This window comes from Adiantum capillus-veneris, chromosome 29 (genome assembly GCF_014529385.1).
Source record: "Adiantum capillus-veneris isolate H3 chromosome 29, ASM1452938v2, whole genome shotgun sequence".
In the NCBI taxonomy this organism is placed as follows: Eukaryota; Viridiplantae; Streptophyta; class Polypodiopsida; order Polypodiales; family Pteridaceae; genus Adiantum; species Adiantum capillus-veneris.
In genome coordinates, this window is record NC_140959.1 from 7,992,691 (window position 1) to 8,012,804 (window position 20,114).

The 20,114-nt window shown below is 43.6% G+C and overlaps 2 protein-coding genes and 1 pseudogene across 5 annotated transcripts in view; 2 read left to right on the forward strand and 1 right to left on the reverse strand.

The window, feature by feature from the left end:
* The window catches only part of LOC147418699 (uncharacterized), a 126,599-nt gene extending 122,062 nt beyond the window's left edge, over positions 1 to 4,537 (forward strand). The window contains exon 5 of one of the 2 annotated variants that reach the window (XM_086506420.1): positions 4,237 to 4,537. In XM_086506420.1, the coding sequence (XP_086362546.1) occupies positions 4,237 to 4,368 (132 nt within the window). In that variant the 3' untranslated portion in view covers positions 4,369 to 4,537. Of the gene's footprint in view, positions 1 to 4,233 lie in introns of both variants that reach the window. The other variant, XM_086506419.1, reaches the window with a different exon arrangement.
* Positions 4,538 to 7,275: 2,738 nt separating this feature from the next.
* LOC147418700 (uncharacterized) lies at positions 7,276 to 8,102 on the forward strand (annotated as a pseudogene).
* Positions 8,103 to 10,432: 2,330 nt separating this feature from the next.
* Positions 10,433 to 19,168, reverse strand: LOC147418701 (phosphoenolpyruvate carboxylase 2-like). 3 transcript variants are annotated; one of them, XM_086505973.1, is made up of 12 exons: positions 19,011 to 19,168; positions 18,203 to 18,381; positions 17,504 to 17,904; positions 16,992 to 17,076; positions 16,677 to 16,899; positions 16,448 to 16,551; positions 13,067 to 13,154; positions 12,803 to 12,957; positions 11,711 to 12,709; positions 11,196 to 11,582; positions 10,833 to 11,112; positions 10,433 to 10,737 (listed from the first exon to the last, which is right to left on the reverse strand). In XM_086505973.1, the coding sequence occupies exons 2-11, from the start codon at positions 18,377 to 18,379 to the stop codon at positions 10,834 to 10,836; spliced, it is 2,898 nt and encodes a 965-aa protein (XP_086362099.1). In that variant the 5' UTR covers positions 18,380 to 18,381; positions 19,011 to 19,168; the 3' UTR covers positions 10,433 to 10,737; position 10,833. The 3 variants fall into 3 exon arrangements, with proteins under 3 accessions (XP_086362099.1, XP_086362098.1, XP_086362097.1); XM_086505972.1 differs by having other exon boundaries at positions 10,433 to 10,637; positions 19,011 to 19,167; XM_086505971.1 differs by having other exon boundaries at positions 10,433 to 11,112; positions 19,011 to 19,167.
* Between the last annotated feature and the right edge of the window lie 946 nt (positions 19,169 to 20,114).

The window sequence follows — 20,114 nt, forward strand, 5'->3', positions numbered from 1 at the left end:
CAAGAGTGAGGCAGAGCACAGACACCATCTATTACACGTTTGTCCAAGCACTGAGGCAACATTGGTTGGTGGTGTATGGAAAGAAGAGCGAGTTTATCTTACCCGAGATCCGCTTTTTGGGACACATCATCTCTGCGGAGGGTGTCAGAATGGGCCCGGCAAAGATGGAGACCATCAGAGATTGGCCCAATTTGAAGAATGTCCGAAGCTTTTTGGGTTTTTGCTCTTAATACCAACGGTTCATTCGAAGATTTGTTGAGATTGCTTCTCCTCTATATTCTTTGACACAGAAAGGGATTCCTTTCGCATAGGGCACCATCTAAGATTGCAACCTTCAAGACTCTCAAGGAGAAGTTGGCCAATATTGGCTTTGCCAGTCTTGCAAAAGCCATTTGAGATACATTGGGGTCGCAGTCTCGGCTTATGAGAGCCGAACGTTTTCCAGACCAAAACCAGTTGCGCAAATTTACGAGAAGGACCATTTGGCAGTCATACATGCTCTTACTCAATGGCGACGCTTTTTGCCTGGAGCCGATTTGGCAATGCTCACCAATCATCAGAGTTTGCGCTATTTCTTGTTTCTAAAAGAGCTATCGGACAAGCAAATGCGGTGGGCAAACACTTGGTCACAATTTTACTTTCAGATCCTGCATGATCAGGAACAGAAGAGTGTGGTGGCGGATGCACTGTCTCGTAAGCCTTAGGTTTTGGCTATTTTGGCAGTCCTTCACCACAGCTTTGAGAATATGGTAGATTATAGTGCACCTTAGATCCAGATTTTGCAGACCTATTTGACAGACGACAGTTAAGCTCGATCCTTTGGCTAAACTGTGTGTCTCATAGATTTTTTGATCACATGGTATGCTTGAGACCATTGTTTCGGACAGAGATTCCCAATTTACTAGTTTGTTTTGGAGGGCAATCTGGGAGAACACTGCACGCGGTTGCAGTTCTCGACAGATTCATTGGTTTGGGGCTTGTTGAAATCCTATATTTCAAATCAAAAGACTCAGTGGGATAAGTATCTGCCTGTGGTGGAGTTTGCCTACAACAACACAATGCATACGGGGAAGGCGCCATTTGATCATCGAGGGTGCTGAGAAGGTTCTCCCTATTCTACGCACCCAGAATAAGATTTTTGAAGCAAATCGGTATGATCTAGATCCGGATACTGCTTTTGCCAAGGTGCACAAGGCTCTTGAGAAGTCTCAAGCAAGGCATGGAAGATGATTGGGTGCTTTTATGGCTTGAGAAGGCACGCCTAAGGAAACGAATGGTCAAAAGCAGCTTTTTCCAAAGCTGAGTATGCAATACTATGGCCCTTTCCAGATTCAAGAGAAGATAAATGATGTATCCTTCGGATTGAAGCTTCCAAATACTTGGAAGATTCACAACGCTTTTCATGTGAGTCTCTGTTGAAACCTTTCAAAGGTGAGGTCCCAGTGGACAAGGAGCCCGAGGAGCAACTTGAAGTGGAAGAGAACGAGGAGATTCTCAATCCGGAACAAATACTGGCTCACAAGGAAAGGAAAGTGAAAGGTAAAGTGAACGGCAGTTCTTGACTAAGAACTATCCGGCATCAAAGTGGATGGAGGAGGTGGACCTAGCAGATACTCCTCAGATACTAGAACTTTACCTTGACACTTTGGATCTAGCGTCGACTATTCCAAGAGTTGTTGGTGATCAGCGGGTTGAATATGGTGCAGGCGGGACTGCATAAGAGGGGAGTTACTCCGCTCCTTTGTCACAGATTACCTAGATGAAATAAAGTCATTGAATTCCTTTGGATTTCAGGGATACTGATGGGGCTGATAGAATTATGCTAGATGACTTATAAAAGTACTTCGAACTCGGAATTCCCGAAATGAGTCTGTTACATGTGCTCTCTCATGTGAGTAGTGTTTGAGTGCATGTTTGAAAGATGAAATGACTGCAGCATTTCGGTCTTGTTTTTCGGAGAGATGAGATGGACGTTAGTGTAACAAGATTTATTAAGACATATGTGGAGATTAGTGACAAATCTAGATGTGATTGCTAAATATGTTACCGATTGATCATGATTTTCATCCACGGACGTAGTGATGTGAATGTGATTTTCAGTGTGAACTCAGTGTGTCATTTGTGAATTGCATGCTATGTGGATGTACTGTCCTGAGGGGATGGTCATGCGCATGGTTTGCTTGATTGAAATGTGAAATGAAAAGATATGAATCTGATAGTAACCAGATTTAGTAGATCAAGGACATCCATAAAAAGATCAGTGTTGTGCGGATGTGATTGCTAAATGATTACAATGATCAGGATTTATATCTGAGACCCTTGACAAAAATATGATTATCAATGGTTGATGTCTTTGTAGAAGTGCTAGATTGGTCGAGTATGATGCATGAGTACACAGAGTCAGTGTCTACTGAAGAAAGTTTTTGTCCTTTGGCTGTTTTTGCAGGTGTAATAGAGGGCTTTTACAATTCTTTCTTAAGAGGGCGAAATGTCACAAAGTGATGACGTGGCATGATCAACTAGAAGAGAATGGCCGAATAGTCGAGTGGACAAGAGAAAGTGAACCTAAACGAACTTCAGAGCACGAGCCGTGGGGCCTAAAACCCTAAATACCAAAAGCTTGGCCTTTGGAAGTGATTTCCAAAAATTGCGCTAGCATATTGGCGTGGCAAGGTGTACGGAATTGCTGACGTGGCACGCTACGGATTTTCATAAATGGCACTGTTGGTGTTGACGTGGCAGGTTGTACGGATTTCCACATTTTGCGTTGCTGGCCGCTTTTGAGAGCAAATGCTTTTGAGATTCAGTGTTTTTAACAAGTTTAGTGATTTTGAAGTTTCTATTCGTGTGTTGCTATTGATTTCTCGCTTGGAGTGTCCACGCCTCTTACGGCTGGGTTGGTTTTGGGGGGCATATATAGAGGATACTATCAAGGTTGGAAAGGGAAGCTATCATAAACAAGCTATAGAATAATAGTAAGGCAGAACATTTTTTTGCAAAGACAACCAACACTTGAGATTCAAGAACATTGACTCGTGCTAATCAGAAGTGTCGAATGGGTTGTTGCATCATCAGAGGATAAGCACATCATATTGAGTCTCTTCTCCCATCATCCACATCAATTGCCTCGTATTGCTCTTCATCTCTCTGATCTTCTTGGGCATCATTGTCTTTCAATGTGCGTGGCCTCTCATTAGGAAGAGGATGGAGTTTAGGTTCATGCCATGTATACAAGAATGGTGGGTGTGTAAAAGAGGTGTAAGAATGGTCAAAGGATACACTCCCCCTCCCCCCGAAACCAAAGGTTGTGGGTAACTCATGTTTTTCAGCCTTCCGTAATTCCTATATACATTCTCCAATGCGAGGGGAGATTATAGATCTCAGATCTACACTCTAAGCTCTTTTCATAGATATGTTACATGATATAGTTTTCACCCGTTAGATTTGAATTTCATTTTGAGGGGGAAATTTCAATTCAAATAAACTAGCCATTTTGCCTGTTTGCAAAAGTGGTCCTTTGATTACCTCCTTAATGCTCAAGGTTTGACTCCGTTAAATTGCCAAATAAAGAGGCCCTCCTAGACCCCATTCTCTTCCTAATGCCTCATCTCTATGACTATCAAAAATAGTTGTTTTTCCTTTCACCACAAAAGTAATCAGTGGGGAAATGCAGGGTGGGAAACACTACCTTAAGGAGGGGGGAATCTCCACAACTATGAGTAGAAAGTACCTTCTTAAAAAACTATACATGATTAACATGGAGGTGAATTGTATGTTTCTTTTTATTCTCGATCTCTTAGTTGGTATTCTTGTTATTAACAGGAAAATGCCTGATTATTTGTGCATTTTAGTTGTATGAACGTAAGAGAAGTTAGCTAGATTACTCGTGACAAAGCTGATGAAGTCATTTTTATTATATGCAATCATGGAAATGCTAGGCCCAAAACATATTCCGGGACATGACTAAAAAGTCTTTGGAAATATTGAGTCTCAAAGAGATGTTCATAGAATTGCACACGGAGTATCATGCCCAGTAAGAGCAAAATCTCACTTAAGGAGGCAGCTCCTGAAGCATTATCAAGCCTGTTAAACACTTACTGGTTGTACCCTCTTCCTGCCCCCCAAGAAAAACTGTCCATTTGCAGATTTTGTTTATTCTCTTGGTGGCAAAAATGTTTGAAATTCAGAGTCTTTTGAGTTTTTGAAAGTGTGACTTAACCTATGTTTTGGCAGAAGACGAGACGAAACCTGAATGAAAAGATTGCGAAGTTGAATGCTGCTATCGATAATGTTTCTGCTCAACTAAGAGCAGATAATGGTTTCACCTACTCTGAAGATAATGTCACTGAACTCGAGTCTGCAGCTTAAACAGAGAGTTTATAGAAATCTTCACAACTTCTCTATTGAGGTCTCCAAGGACAAAAATAACATGATTAGGAGCACAATGTTCAAGTGCCAGTGAATTTGAAGTTGCTATTGTTGAAGCTGATGTGACAACATTTATGAGATGTCAAAATGGCAGTTCTCAGTTTTGTCATTCCTTGGAATTATCTTTTGTTATGTCCCCAAGTTTTGTGGCAGCAGCCTCTCTCTCTCTCTCTCTCTCTCTCTCTCTCTCTCTCTCTCAACACACACACACACCACATGCGTGCACAAAGGGTTGGTCTTGGTATGATGGGGGATTGGAATGGAATGAGCTTTTCGAGTGAGCTTTTTTCAAATATTGCTTAACTAACCAAATCTAGAAAAAAAGCTCGCTCTAAAAGGTCGCTCCAAAAAGAGAATTCGGAGCGAGCTTTTTTTATGCTCTCTCTCTCTCTCTCTCTCTCTCTCTCTCTCTCTCTCTCTCTTTGTGTGTGTGTGTGTGTGTGCGCGTGCACACAACCCTAGCACTTGCGCTTCATCCTCCCTCACGCTTCCCCCAGTCTCCTCGTGGGTGAGGGGCTACCTTGTGGGGGGGCGCCATTACAAAGGCCCGCCTCCAGCCAGCATTGCGTTGCACCTGCTTGTGAGTCTCCCCCCTGCTGTCCGACCTTACCAAGAACCGCCTTTACCAACACTTACCCTGCTCGCGACCCTTGCCCCTAGAACTGTCTTTGCCATCACTACCCCTACCCGCTACCTCTACCCCGAACTCTTTGGCCCTTGGCCTTCCGACTAGGATCGTTGCCTTGACCGTTGGTAGCGTTGGCACCATTGTCTCGAGTTCCACCAAAGGAAGCTACCCTTGGGTGCATCTTCTAAGCAACAAATCATGGTGCATCCCGAGGCAAGTTCACTTTTGTCGGGGTCGTGGCAACACATCCAAAAATTGATAGCACGGCCCGCCTTCAAAATGAAGTCAAAAGACTTTGTAAGGAGAATGATAAGCTGAAATAGACTCATGGCCATCGAGGCTCGGCTCACCATAGTGAAGAACTACAAGAAGCAAGAGATGGAATAGATGGAAGCCAAGTGGAGCTAATTCTATATGAAGGGCACAATGCCCCAATAGGACACCGTGGTTATGCAAAGAACTTGATGCTATGAGTAGTAGTTATTTTTGGCGATAATGAAAGGAAATGTACTTTGCTACATCAAGCAATGCCTTTCCTGCCAAGGGAGTGAATTTGAGGGAGTGTTGATGCCAAGAAAACTTCATCCACGAGACATTCCTTAAATTAACTGCAAATTCATCAACATGGACTTAGTAACATGCCTTTCAACCATTCAAGGAGGCTACAACTCCATCATGGTAGTTGTAAACATGCTCACCAAAGTAGCTCAGTTGATGCTTTGGTGAGCATGGACTTTGTAACATGCCTTCCAACCCATTCGAGGCTACAACTCCATCATGGTAGTTGTAAACATGCTCATCACAAAACAAAGGCAAAAGTAGAGATAACCCTCACAAAAGCGGTCAAGAATCAAGTGCAAGAGGTCATCTCCCAAAAGGTTGAAGATTGTGTGGTGTCCACGCTACGCGAACAACGACAAGAGGATAATGCACTCAATATTCGTATTCGCGGACTTCCAAGTAATTAGAAAGGGGAGGGGAACCTCAAGTTCCAGAAGTTCTTTGCCCGCATCCAAATAACAACCCACATGATACAATGGGAGCGAACAACAATCACACCTCTTACACACGAACATCACGCCAACCATGCAATCCTCACTTTCAAGACCAAGGTGGACCGAATCAAACTCCTTGAACAAACAAGACTTCTCAAGGACACTAAAATCTGGTTTGTAGAAAACCTTACACCTGTCCAACTCAAACAAAAGAAGACGGAACTACAAAAGATGCGAAGCATGCACGGCAAGAAAATGGGCAATTATCGAGGAAAAGCCATTATCCAGGAGTTTTGAACTCCAAAACCAGTTCCCCCCTCACCTACCCATCCTTATGTTTTGTTCATCTTATCTTCTCTCTTTTTTTATTGGACCCTCAGTCCTTAGGTGAGATGTAATTGACGATTCCTTCACTTAGAACGAACCCTTTGTAATGTTTTGATTTCGGTCCTATACGTCATATTTGACCTTCATGGACGATAATTCATAGAGAGAGAGAGAGAGAGAGAGAGAGAGAGAGAGAGAGAGAGAGACCCTTTGTGTTCGCCTCGTCGTGTACTCTCCATTCACAAATTTTTCCTCCAGGTTGTAGAGTCAAGCCATGCCTCCACCATGGTACTGGTTTCAAAAGGGTATGACCAAATGCTGCCATCGTCGTATTTGTGGAGAATTGCAGGCAGAGGTGGTCGAGGATTCTACACTCATTGACATAAAGTGTATTTTTTGCTTAACTTATACTTTTTTTTTTGTTTTCCCTCTTATCAAGCATAATAATGAGCTGTAATGACCAAATTTTGACAATTATGATGCTTAGACTGAGAGTATGTATATGAGTGTATAGAATAATTTTGGCTTATTTTTAGGTAAATATTAATAAATTTTATTATTATTTTAATTATTAGCTTATAAAGATTAAAAAATCAATAAAATTACCGAAAAAAGCCAAAATTGAGTTCTAAAAGCAAATGTTGGATGAGCAAAGTAAGAGCTTCAAGCATGTCAAGTTTCAAAAGAGTTGGTACAAATCAAATTTTTGGCCAACTTACAAGTCAAATTCACAAAATCGAGGACAAACAGCGACTAGATGTCTGAATGACATGATGTTTGAGCTGAACCATGAGCAATCAAGGCAAAAAAGGTAAGTGTGTACTTGAGATTTCGGGTAAGTGAGATACACATAGGCAAAATAGGGTGAAATAGGCCTCATTTGCATTCGCAGTGGTGATGTTCAAGTTCGGAACCACCCAACTTAATGATGATCCACCGCGCTTCATATCGTCAGTTGCACCATAGAAGTCAGCATCTCACATAGAGGTAGGCTGAGAGGTGATTGATTGTTTGGCAATGGTTTACAGGGGGGCTATCAAGCCTCATCTCTTCTAGATACGGTATCTAGTACCTCTTCTTCAACCACCTCTTCCTATGAGAACATGGCACAATTACCGAGCCTTACCTTCAACTTCGGAGTACCTAATGTGCCCTTGCATTTCATGGGACGTCGTAGTCTTTTTGGCTATTTTGTCAATGCAGAGGCTAGAAATGAGTATTTTCAAGATTTGTGCACTCTTCGGTCTTCACCACCTCGAGGATGAAGCTGATACAGCGAATATATCTTTTGAGGATGTCAGCACTGAGTCAACAAGTTTGGGCCCTAAAGCAGTTGCTCGAGACTTGTATAGAAGCAAGTCCTTCATATATATGAATTAATCTTCTGTTACCTTGTCATGGACCCCAGCAAAGCTGCCTCGACATGGAAGGTCGTATCGAAGGAGAAGTACACATAGCTTTTTGGCGCCCTTAACCAAATTGTTGTCAGGCTTGGGGGGAGTGGTCTTGCACTTGTATTGTTTATAGCGTCGAGGATACTATATTTGAATGCAACTCTAGACAACATAAAACTGATGTCTTTGTTAAGTGGGGTAGGTTTGCTTTGGCTCTCCCCTTCTGAAGATATTTATTCTTATGTAGATGTCGACTTTGTAGTCATTTATGGGCTCTCCTTCCTTGTCCACACTGCATTGTGTTGTGGGTTGCTCTATGTGCAGATGTAACTTTCTTCATGATTCGTCCTAAGCCACTTTGAGCCGTTGGATTTGGAGAGAGAGAGAGAAAAGGGGAGTGAGATAGTTAGGGAGAGAGATTTGGTCAATTGAGCAATAACTCATTCTAAAGCTCGCTCAAAAAGCTCCCTCCAAACCTCAACTTGATATGGGTTTGCTCCTACCACATTATCCCCCTACACATGAAGGTGGGTAGCATTGTTAATGTCCTACCACATTATCCCCCTACACATTGAAGGTGGGTAGCATTGTTAATGTCCTATCTTCATTGTGTAACGAAATCATGGTCTTTCAGAACATGAACCTTAATTAGATATTTTTCAAGGGGTCTCTCACATGACGGGACAGGGTTTAGACATATGCTAGGCTTTTGCAACATTTATGGCTATCATTTCGATTACACCAAATGAATCTACTTCAAGAGGAACTCTCTCTCTCTCTCTCTCTCTCTCTCTCTCTCTCTCTCTCTCACACACACACACCTTGAGAGGAGCACAGGAGGGCCGGAATTGATGGGAGACTATGATTGCTCGGCCAATGGTGTCGACATTGAGCTCCAACAAGCAATAGAGATTGACCATATGCATAGCACAACGAAAGGAGATGTAACCCTTTCTCAGAGCAGCCATCTCACTTCCATGTATTTAATCCTTAGCTTATCATGAGGACCAGAGGCGCTTCTTTTATAGGGAGCATATTGAATGAAAGTTAGAAATCATTTTTATCATCCAGTTTTTTGAAATGTTGTCATATGCCAGTTTCTCTTTTTAGTCATGCACAATACTACAGGGACATGGGCATCGTTGTTTACTGTGTCATAGTCCAGCAAGACCTTTTGCAGACCTCAGTACAAAATCTCTCTTTTCTTTTTTCTCCATCATCAACAATCACACAATCATACCTCCAGGCCATCATCTACATGAAGCGAACATAACTCAGAAAATTTATACTTATTCGATGTGGAATAGTTGTGGTGTATATACAAGGTCCATCATGTCAAGGCTTATTTCATTGTAAATGGAGCTTGGGGCCACGTAGCTATTGTGGTTGATCTTTTCTTCCTTTGTATTACCAAAGAGCTATTTTGTTAAGTCAATAAACTCAAAAGTCATCCATGAAGCCAGAGAGAGATTGAGAACATAGATGAGCAGCTGTGCTTCAATCTTGAATGGTAAAAAGCAGAGAATATGTTCACATTGACACTGCAGCATCTGTAGGGAAGAATATGTGACTAAACTTCCCTAAATATGAGGAATGTAAACACTGCAACATCCACAGGACACTGTGTGACACTAAAGTTCTCTAGATTTGCAAGAGGCAACCTGAAGTCTTCAATCATACCACATTATCTGACTGAGGCTGCTTGTGATACTACATAGCTCATCTCAAACGGATGGCCGCACCCCGCATTTCGCTCTTTTTTGTAGCCAGTGCCAATATCGAAGACCTCAAAAGGAAAAAATTGGCTCTCGCAGTGTAAATTAAAAAAATGGCTTTTTCTTATCAGCTAGCTTCCTAGTAATCAGGTAAAAAAGGGGTAGCCTCTATACGATCAGTTACATGTTATTTAACCACCACCAAACAGTCTGGAATAGAACATAGCTATGCACCTCGTTGTCACACATGCTGAAAGCTGCAACTGGTAACTAAAAACTGCTTGACAAGCACAAAATTTGACTTGGCACGTAGGGGCACACCTGCTTTTGGACCTCTGCTCGATGCTCTGTACAAAAGACACATGGACTCCACAAGCCACAGGTTGAAATAACTTATGACTGCTACACCAACTCATGGTCATGCACACAATGTGTTTTACAAGACGATTGTGGTTACATCACTGCTGCCAACAATTCGCAGCATATGTGGTCAAGAGAGTGCGCGAGTTCGATCCCCACATCATCACCATGGCAAACTCATATACTCAATGCAAATTACCACAATGCCTGTCGTTTTGTGACCACTTCCTAACTACCAATGTAAGGAAAGCCATTATCAATCACAATCTGAGCTGTAAATGAGTCCACTTCAGCAGCTGAGCCCCACTCACATGTTTCTCAGCAACTTTGAGTTCTCTTCAACGAAGGCATAGGTTGGTTCTTGGCGATATACATCATTCACCCTGGAAACTTCAGACACTTTGGTAAAATATATGGAAACTTGCACAATGCCCTGTTGTCTCAATTATATGTGAAAATAACTTGGTAATTCGTAAGGTGCATTATCAACTCAACCATCCTGTACAAGCTTATGCTTGAAACTAAAATTTGAGAGGGAGAGAGAGAGAGAGAGAGAGAGAGAGAGAGAGAGAGAGAGAGAGGGGCTTCTTTTAAATGTTAAACCATATTTATATTGTTGAAAAACCCTTACAGCATAGAATTCCAAGCTCGCACACCGTGCACTTTATTACACGTTATTCCTGAAAAAGCTCAGCAAACACCACGCAATTATGTCATAGATGATGGATGAACCTTCTGAATCCCGGAGTGAACCACTTCCTCTAAACATGCCAGCAACCCATGGCAGCACCTATGTATGCCATACATTGATGTACTTTGGTTAGATTCCTTTCAGTTGGGTTTACAAGATAGACCCGCCAACTGCGTGTGATTAAAGCTGACAAATTACACTACAAACACACACATGCATTCATGGACAAAATGAGATAACCCCAATGCTTGATGTAGCTGTCTTTCCAACAGGTAAAGCTTTTAACTAGATTACCTTATCCAGTGTTTTGCAAGCCAGCTGCAATACCCTTCATGGTAAGAATCATTGTATCCTCAAGCCCTGGAGCATATTCGCTTGTCGTATTCAGTGTAACCAGTTCAGCAGCGCTGCTTCGCGCCTTCAAAAGAGCTGCAGACTTCCCAACATCGCCCTCCCTCATCTTCTTTAAAGTGTATGCCTGCTGCAGGTTCAAAGTAGTTATGAAAGGGTCACGTAATGCCAGGCGTTGCTTCAGGTAAGGGTTACCCTCCAGAAGTTCCTCATGCCCTGCCACCTGCAGAAAATAACACATGCAATTTCCTGCATTATCGCATCTCAGTGATTTGAAGTGCAAATCAGAGAATTCTTGGAAAATACCTTCAGGAGCAGTTCCTTTGTTTGTTCATATTTTGCTCGTAATATTGTGCCAAAAAATTTGAGTTCATCGTTCACAAGCAATTCATCATAAAGAGCAGCAATGCGCGGATCACCTTTCGCAAAAACCATCTCTACCAAATCAATAGTCACTCTAAAGAATGGCCACTCATTGTACATCTCTTGTAATATTTTCAAGTTGTTAGGGTCTTTCTTCAGCACAGCCTGGAAAGCTTCACCAAAACCAAGCCAAACTGGGAGGTGAAACCGTGTTTGTGTCCAAGCAAAAATCCAAGGAATTGCACGCAACGATTCAATGCCTCCACTTGGCTTTCTCTTGGAAGGTCTGCTTCCAATGTTCATGCGCCCATACTCTAGCACTGGTGTTGCCTATCACAACCAGAATCGATGTGTCAACGAGTGGCCTAGGGAATGGACCAAAGTGCATAAAAGGGCACATGAAACCTAACTTAAGTTTCAAAAAAGAGCTTAGAGGGTAAAATCACAATTGAACTTACTGAATGGAAGTATTCCATGAACCGAGGCTCTTTAAAGACGATAGACCGGTACTCTTCAGTTGAGATCAGCGCCATCTCATCCATCAATGCCCGCCACTCAGGCTTTGGTTTCACTGGAGGATGCATTCCATGCTCGAGTGTAGCTGCCGTAAACCGCTGCAGTGTGCGAAAACATAGATGTTCCTCACCAAAAGACTGCTCAATGACTTCACCCTGAACAGTGACTCGTAAAGAGCCGTGAATCGTATCCGGAGGTTGAGACAATATTGCAAGATGTGTAGGTCCTCCACCTCTTCCTACAGTGCCTCCACGTCCATGGAACATGTTAAGCTTAACACCAAACTGCTTTGCCACTTTGATAAGTTCTTCCTGGCTTTTGAATAACTGCCAAGCAGCTGACATGCGACCAGCATCTTTCCCTGAATCCGAATAGCCAATCATTACCTCCTGCTTCCCATTTATCCTGTTCCGATACCAGTCAACTGAAAACAAACGTGACAAAACAGCTGGGGCTGTCTCCAGATCTGCAAGCTTTTCAAATAAAGGTACAACACGTAGAGGATGAGCCACCCTGCACTCCCGCTGCAGCAGCTCAACAGACAAGACGTCAGAAGGTGTCATGGCCATCGAAATTATGTATGCACCAAAAGAGTCAGGCGGGAGCTCTGATATCACGTGGAACGTGTCAAGCACATCACGAATCTCATCAGTCTTGGGTAAGTCAGCACCAAAGAGAGGACGTTTGCCTCTCAATTCAGCCAACAACCACTCTTGGCGCTGCTCTTCCGACCAATCTTTGTAGGAACCTATGCCCAGGTGTGTTGTAATCGCATCCATGACATCAGTATGCCGATCAGACTCTTGACGTATGTCCAGCTTAACAAGGCTTAAACCAAAGCATGAAACCTGTCGCATAAAATCCAGGAGGCTTCCATCTGCGATCGGTTTGTCTCCAGTTGCACAGAGTGAACGATAACAGAGTTCCAGGGGCTCAAGAATCTAGTATAGCATATAGCCCAAAACAAGAAGATGATCAGCTCAAGGCCGCAAAACCTGAGAATTTTTGTAGTATGACATAGACTAGAAACACACCTGGTCAACCGAAGTGAAAATGTCCTCCTCTGCTATGTCAGACTTACCAAGGGCAAGCAAATCACGCATGTGCTCTCTAGTGTTATACAACCTGTCTCGTAAACTCTCCAAGATGACCCGGAAAGGCTCATTGGGTGGAATAGGCTTCCAGAACTCTGCAATAACAAATTGCATCAGTGTTAGCTTCTAATCAGCAGAGTATATTGGAACAAGTTCTGTCAATAGGAGATGCAGATACGATTTCTGGCCTGAATAAACTCCTACCCATGTAGTGTTTTGCATCTTTTCGGTAAGAAGCCTCTATCTGCTGCACTCTAGCCCTGAGCTCATCACTGCACCGCCACATGGACAACTGTGAAAACGAGTTAGCCCCTAGAAAAACTCTGGATCAGATTTAAGACTGTTCTCAGTACTACCGCAGGCTCAAACCTGAATCAAAGGCTACCAAGTTGGATTTTCAAAACTAGTTGGCCATCTTCAACTTTCCAAAAAAACTTTTCAAAAAGAGCCAAAGGTTTCATAGCAATTTGATTTCATTAGTCTGGACTAAATCCCTACCAGAATCTGAAAGTGACTCGTACTTAAACCACCTCAAAGCCTGTCAAATTTCACCCTTATTAACTTCAAAAAGCAATCTTCCCACTCATTACCCTTCAACCCTTGAAACATAATGAATTGACTGCGGCACAGCCTAAGATGAAACTATTGCGTTGCCTCTATCATAGCAAAAAGCCGCCCATTCCCATGCAAATTAAGCATAAGTAAATCTTCCCACTCATTACCCTTGATACTTCCCACATGCAAATGGGTTGACTGCGGCGCAACCTAAGTTGAAACTGTTGTGTCGCCTCCATCATAGCAAAAAGCCGCCCATTCCCATGCAGATTAAGCATAAGCAAACCTTCTTTACTTGGGAAGCCTGCATCAGCTGTTCTCACAAAGTGTCAGCAAAGTTCATGATGGACGCAGTCACTCTCTTTTGCCCTGCTTGGCCATGAGCAAGGGCTGCTGCCTGGCTCCCTACTCCAGCAATCTCTAGCAGTACCTCCACCATGCTCAGTTTCTCCTTCCGACCAGCTTTGAATTTGGGTTGAAGCTACTTCAGAGGCCACAACCACTGCCCAGCTCTACGCTTGTCCTGAAAACTCTTTCGTAGGCTCAAGAGCCTCCGAGACGAAATTAAAGCAGCTCCCCAGAATTTCATGGTCTCTTTCCAACCGCTCCCCGGACTTTCCAATCAAGGCCTCCTTCCCCCTACAAGAAAGGCTAAAGACAAACAATAACATGGGCTTTCTGGCCCTGATGATAGACATGATAGCAAATGTGAGTGCTTAAACATGCAGGACTCTTGGTGTCATGTGCACATGGCTATGTGTGCTACATAGACATGCTTCATCGACTTCCAGAGCCAATTTTGCACCTATCCCTACATAGGAGTGTCTAGAATCCTAGGAGGATTAGTACCCGCAATAGAACCTACATGTCCGGATGAGTCCATAAGATTAGGTTATCCAATTTTGGAACCCTCTTTCGTAAATAGTTTGTACAACAAGATCAACCGCAACTTATTGGGCACAATAAAAATGCTCGAAGAACGCGTGTTGGCCCAAGAAAGCAAGATAGCCACACTAGGAGATCACGTGACGGCCCAAGACGAAGAGATTGCGTCACTCAAGAGGGCAGAGGCACGATCACGAAATACACTTGAGGAGGGAGAATTGCAACCTTCAGTAATAGAAGAGCTAAACACGATCAAAGAGCAAGTGCGAGCCATCAAAGAGGGGGAAGAGCAACACAAAGAAATGACGACCTCTTGGGTGGACGTTATTACAAAGACTCAGCAGAAGGCAGATGAGGCCGAGAAGTGGATTGAGGTTGCCAAGAAAGGGAAAGCAAGGAAACAATTACGTCCACACCCACCATCATTAACCTGACACTTAAGAGAAGCAAAGAAGGCGTGTGCGCTCTCTACATGTGAGGAATTGCGGTCTCAAAGACAAAGATAATGTGGACGAAGAGGTAAAAGAACTTATGGCTTTGATGGGGATTCATGAGCCGATGCACTCAAGAGCTGGCAACAAGAAAAATGGGAGCAAGGGGGAAACCTCGAAAGAAAGAGCACTCATCCTTCGTTTTCCCTCCATGGAAGCGGACTTTTTGAAGAAGATACCAACTCTTAAGAAAACGGGCATCTTCCTCGGGGATGACCTTACCCTATCACAGATAGCTCATATGCAGGAGGTAATGCCAGAGATTAGAGCGGCAAGGGAAAAAGGTAAGATTGCTTTTTACCGAGATGGAAGAGTGGTGATATTGGAACCACGCTCCACATGACAGTGTGAGACCTATGGGACCACACTCAAAGTTGCTACCTGGAATTGTAATGGATCTATGCGTCTAGACGTGGGTGCTTTTAAGGAAAGTTTTAGTGGGAGAGATATCATCCTCTACTCTGAGACGCATCAAGCCCCTGGGCAGTCTATGCCTCACATTAGAGGATACAGATGGGAGACCGCATGTAGATAGGAGACACAATCAGAGCACAGAGGGCGGGGCTCAGGTGGAGTGGCAGTGTTATTCAGGGAGGAGTTGCAGCCATTGATACACATAGCTCGTAGGGATGTGCAAGCTAGGTACATGTGGGTGAGATTGAGAGCAGAGACGGGCAGATATCTTTACATTGCTATTTGCTACTTTCCCCCGAGTACGGGAGTTCTCTAGAGATGGTGACATCATCATTCTAGGGGATTTCAATGCTAGGACTGCTCATCATCAGACAGTTTTTTATGATATTTCAGAGGAGATGCTGAGAGAGCTGGATGTTGCAGAGACAGGCCTATACAAACTATCACAAGATGGGGAGCATATTGACTATGGACGACACTTGATAGACATGGGGACTGCACATGGATTGGTCGTCTTGAATGGCCTACAGAGATTTCCCGCTGCGGGGGGTTTTACATGCTTTCCACACAAACATGGAGCTAGCACAGTGGATTATGTCATGGCACAGCCGAGTCTCATCTCTAGTATCCAGGACCTCACAGTTGGACCCAGACCTATTGGTGTGGCAGTGGACCGTGCTCTTGTGTCGCTGACCATCTCTTTCGAGTTTAGTGTAGCACACAGGCCACGGGCAGCAGCTCCTACTCGCTACACCTTCACGCGGGAGACGGACTCTGTATACATAGATGGGATCTACAGACGCTTGTGTACAAAAGAGCCAGGGTTACTCTGACTTTGTATCAGACCCACCACATTGTAACTTTCTGGTCTCATAGGTCATTCTGGCCTTTTGAAGACGTTAATATAGCATTTCATTCTCTCTCTCTCTCTCTCTCTCTCTCTCTCTCTCTCTCTCTCTCTCTCTCTCTCTCTCTCTCTCTCTCTCTCTCTCTCTCTCTCTCCACACATATATGTGTGTGTGTGCACAAAGGTTGCTAATCTGAGGGTGTCCCTCTGTCCTAAATTTTTTGGCAATGACAGTCACAAACACATAATCTGACTATAAATGTATGACACACATAATCATGTACATAAAAACTTACATGAGTGTATATCCATGTACCTAAATGAATTGATGAAGTTTTCCAGGTGTCTCAGTTTAAGCTCAGACAGATAATTGAAATAGACCAGTTGATTTACCTCAAACATCAAATCCTCAATTTGAGAATAATACAAATTTGCTGCCATCAATCTTGCCAACAAACATACGTCACGGGTAACTTCAGGAGTTACGCGAGGGTTACCTGCAGAACATAAATGCAAAAAAATACGGGTTGTAGCACAACCATAATGCACCAAGTAGCCTCTTTCCCAAAATTATAAATGATGAAAACCTTGCAGAAGTCTATGGCCAGGACATGGAACATACCGTCCCTATCACCTCCCATCCATGAAGAGAATTGAATTAGTGGGACATTATAAGGTAGCCTCTCATCCACTCCAATGTTGCTCAGTGCGGTATCAACACGTCTTAAAAACTTGGGTAGACCATTCCATATTGTCTCATGAAAATAGCTCATCCCAGCACGCATTTCATCTTGAGGTGCAGGAGGTGTTCGCCTAATCTCATCGGTTCGAAATGCCGCATGAATCTACAAATGCCCAAGTCATCCATTTTACCAAACTGTGACAGCAAATCTTTCAAAAACTGTTCTAGTCACCAAATTGGCAACCTCCCACTTACTTCTCTTTGCAATGCTTCATCAAGCTCTCGTTTCTCATCAGGTGTGATGCCTGGCTCATAAAGCTGGGACAAACATGTTCGAATGCTGATAGCAACCAAAGACAAGTTGTAAGCTGATAGGAAAAGATGGCATCTTGTCGCATAAGGTAGAAAAATCCTAAAGGAGGAGAGCATGTATTTGTAGTGGCTTGTGTGTGGATGTGTGTGAGAGAGGTTGAATAAATAGAAACACGCAGAAAGTGTTTTAAGGCACAAAAAATCCTCTTTGGTGCAAATTTACTTAAGAATTTGAGAAAGCAGAAGAAATACAGGGTGATAGGGTGTGTGTGTGTGTGCATGTTTACGAGAATTTGTGCACGCTTGTGTTTTTGTGTGTGTGTGGGAGGGGGGGGAGGGCGGGGGGGGGGGGGGGGGGGGGGGGGGGTAACTTTTAAGAGAGTGAGACCCTCTCGGCATGAATCAACTGCTGAAGTTAAACATGCAAATTCAGACATCAACAACAGGACCCGTACCGGCCATGTTTCTGTAAAAGTGAGCGCCGCACAGATTGTGTAGGATGAGCTGTCAAAACCAAGTCCACTGTCTGGCATTTCAAAGCATCAAAAATTTCCTTTGGTGACTTATGCAACTCATAGACAAGCCTTCTGAAAGTCTCATCGATATCAGACTCTGTGAGGGCACAATTCTCATCCCCAATGTCTCCGGATTTGGGCTTAAGGCGGCGTCGATGGGCTATTTGCACTTCTTCAGCTAAGTTGCCCAAATTCAACATGTGGGAAAACGAACTAGACACCACAATTGAGTTCCCTGGATCAAGACTATTCAAAACATTGGCAAGCTCCTCCAGTTTTTCAAAGTCAACATGGCCCTCTGAGCTACCATATTCGCCTGCGAGTTCATAGCACCTTTGAACCTGGAAAGATGAAAGACGATTTTCAGTTGCAGCTCCTTTCCTATATGTGAAACCTATGCACCCTCAAATTGAAGCGGAGTAACATGTTGCTTGCACAGAGCATCTTGATTAATTGCAAATAACAATGAGGGTTTAAGAAAAATCTGCTTTTCCAAACAACATCATGCTTAGGCCACATACGGTGGTCAGTTACAGTTCAGAAATTCCCACAAATAGGATCTAAAGCATCCTGTGTCTTGGAATGTCAATAAAACAGAGTGTAGGGAACATGTTAAAACGCTTGACAGTGGAACCTTACCGTCTCTTTCATGTCCTCCCCATGCAGATCTTGAAGAACATCCAGAAAACGATCCAGCAAGAGGAAGTCATACTCTACAAGCTTATCATCTTCAGATACTCGTTCAGGAACCAACTGTCGCATATGCGCATCAAGGGACTTGGAAGAAACAAGGGTTCTGCCATTGCTGGATTCCATGGCTAAAACAGGCAAAGAACTCTCTCTCTCTCTCTCTCTCTCTCTCTCTCTCTCTCTCTCTCTCTCTCTCTCTCTCAACAGGTAAAGATGTGCAGAAAGCAAGAAGTCTTTGCGAGATAAGGGTTGGGTGAAGTCTAGATCAGTGTGTCAGTGTCTGCGTTAGTGAGTGTGCTCGTGTGTGTGTGTGTGTGTGTGTGTGTGTGTGTGGTGGCCCGGGGGGGGGGGGGGGGGGGGGGGGGGGGGGGGCGTAAGCTTAAACCATCTGAAAGCTGTTATGTCAGGTCAACAGGCCAAGGTTACTTTAAAGCCCACGAGGCAGGCAGTACACGTAGGAGTCGGGACAGGTGATGCTGCACGTCCGAGGAAACAAAAAGCAAGCTATGCGCATTAAAAAAGCAGCAAGAGGCAGATGTCAAACGTGCATCTTTCGAGATCGACACGAAGAAGCGGGATCTTTAATTGATCAAGAAAGCATTTCTGCCATAGCCGCGAAGCTTCAACAGTCCTATACCCCCGTAATTAAACCGAATCGTGATCAAACAGCTTAACAAATTGAGCACTATGCTAGGGTTTAACGAACAAGAGAACCCGGGTTGGCTAGCGAATTTGAGAAACTGAGGGTTTTACTCACTGTGGAAGCAGGGTTTACACCATAGCCGGCCCGAAAGAGCAGGAAAATTTGCAGAAAGAGCCCCCGAGAAACAAGTTCGGGCACACCTGATGAAATGTCGCTGATCTCCTTTTCTTTACTCGGATATGTTTAGATTTGCCTTATTTTATCAAAAGGGGCGTACATACACACAATTATAGTGCATGTGGGCCACAAATGTCAAACCCCCAAATCAAAGCATCCACTTGTAAATTTGAAAAGGGTTAGCATCTTTTTCTATTCCATTGCTGGATATTCTCTCTTGTGGCACAATAATTGGTGCCACTCTCTTATGTCTCGTGATGTCTAAGGCAGCTTACACACCGCCCATTGCCTGCCCACCAACCATGGGCAGCATGGACTTGACATGGCCGGCACATGCCAAAAGGTAATTTGCTTCGTATTTATCATGCCAAACAGTAGGCCAGATAGCCAAGCTTCCCCGCCCATTTCTCACGTAGAGGTTGCGCTTTCGACCCCACCAAAAGAGACAAAAGGCAATCTATTCGTTAGCATTGAGATAGCATTCTTTGGTTAACCTATTACGTATGTTTCACACGTTGGGAGGGTGTGGGAAAGCTCGTGTAAGATATATTGCCCAATTGCAACTGCAAAAGCTTATCAATGAGAGACTCTTGTGTTGCCTTCCTGCTAACGAAACCTCCTCAAGCTAACTCTATCGTTTTTTCGAAAGTTAACTTGCAATGGTGTCTTGTTGAAGAAGGAGCCCAAAACTGATTATATCATCAAAATGATGCCTTGCCTTTTCTGCGAAAGCGCTCTTAGCATGTAAAGGACGCCATTTGCCTAAGAGCAAATGCTCAGGGACATTTTTAGTGTGTATCTGGTATGGGTGCATTGACCATTATGATAGAGTCTGCCATCCCATTCCAAAGATGGGCATGGAGGACTTGCACATAGGCCACCCACTTTCTTCCATCAATAAAACCTATTGTCTCTTCGCATGAAAACTTTGCAATTTGTTAGTGGGAAGTTTGTTTTGATACTAGGCCTAGTGAAGGAGCCCAAGTTTGAGGCTCTTGGGCATCGTTCAAGCTTTTGGATGGAAAGAGGGGGACTACCAAA

What these genes read in the sequence shown, in the direction of transcription:
- LOC147418701 (XM_086505973.1), bottom strand. Translation starts at nt 18,379, where the DNA reads ATGGAATCCAGCAATGGCAGAACCCTTGTTTCTTCCAAGTCCCTTGAT. An exon ending in TCATGGAATACTTCCATTCA is followed by an intron (nt 11,583 to 11,710) that starts GTAAGTTCAATT and finishes TGGTTGTGATAG; the next exon opens with GCAACACCAGTGCTAGAGTA. An exon ending in CAAAGGAACTGCTCCTGAAG is followed by an intron (nt 11,113 to 11,195) that starts GTATTTTCCAAG and finishes TATTTTCTGCAG; the next exon opens with GTGGCAGGGCATGAGGAACT.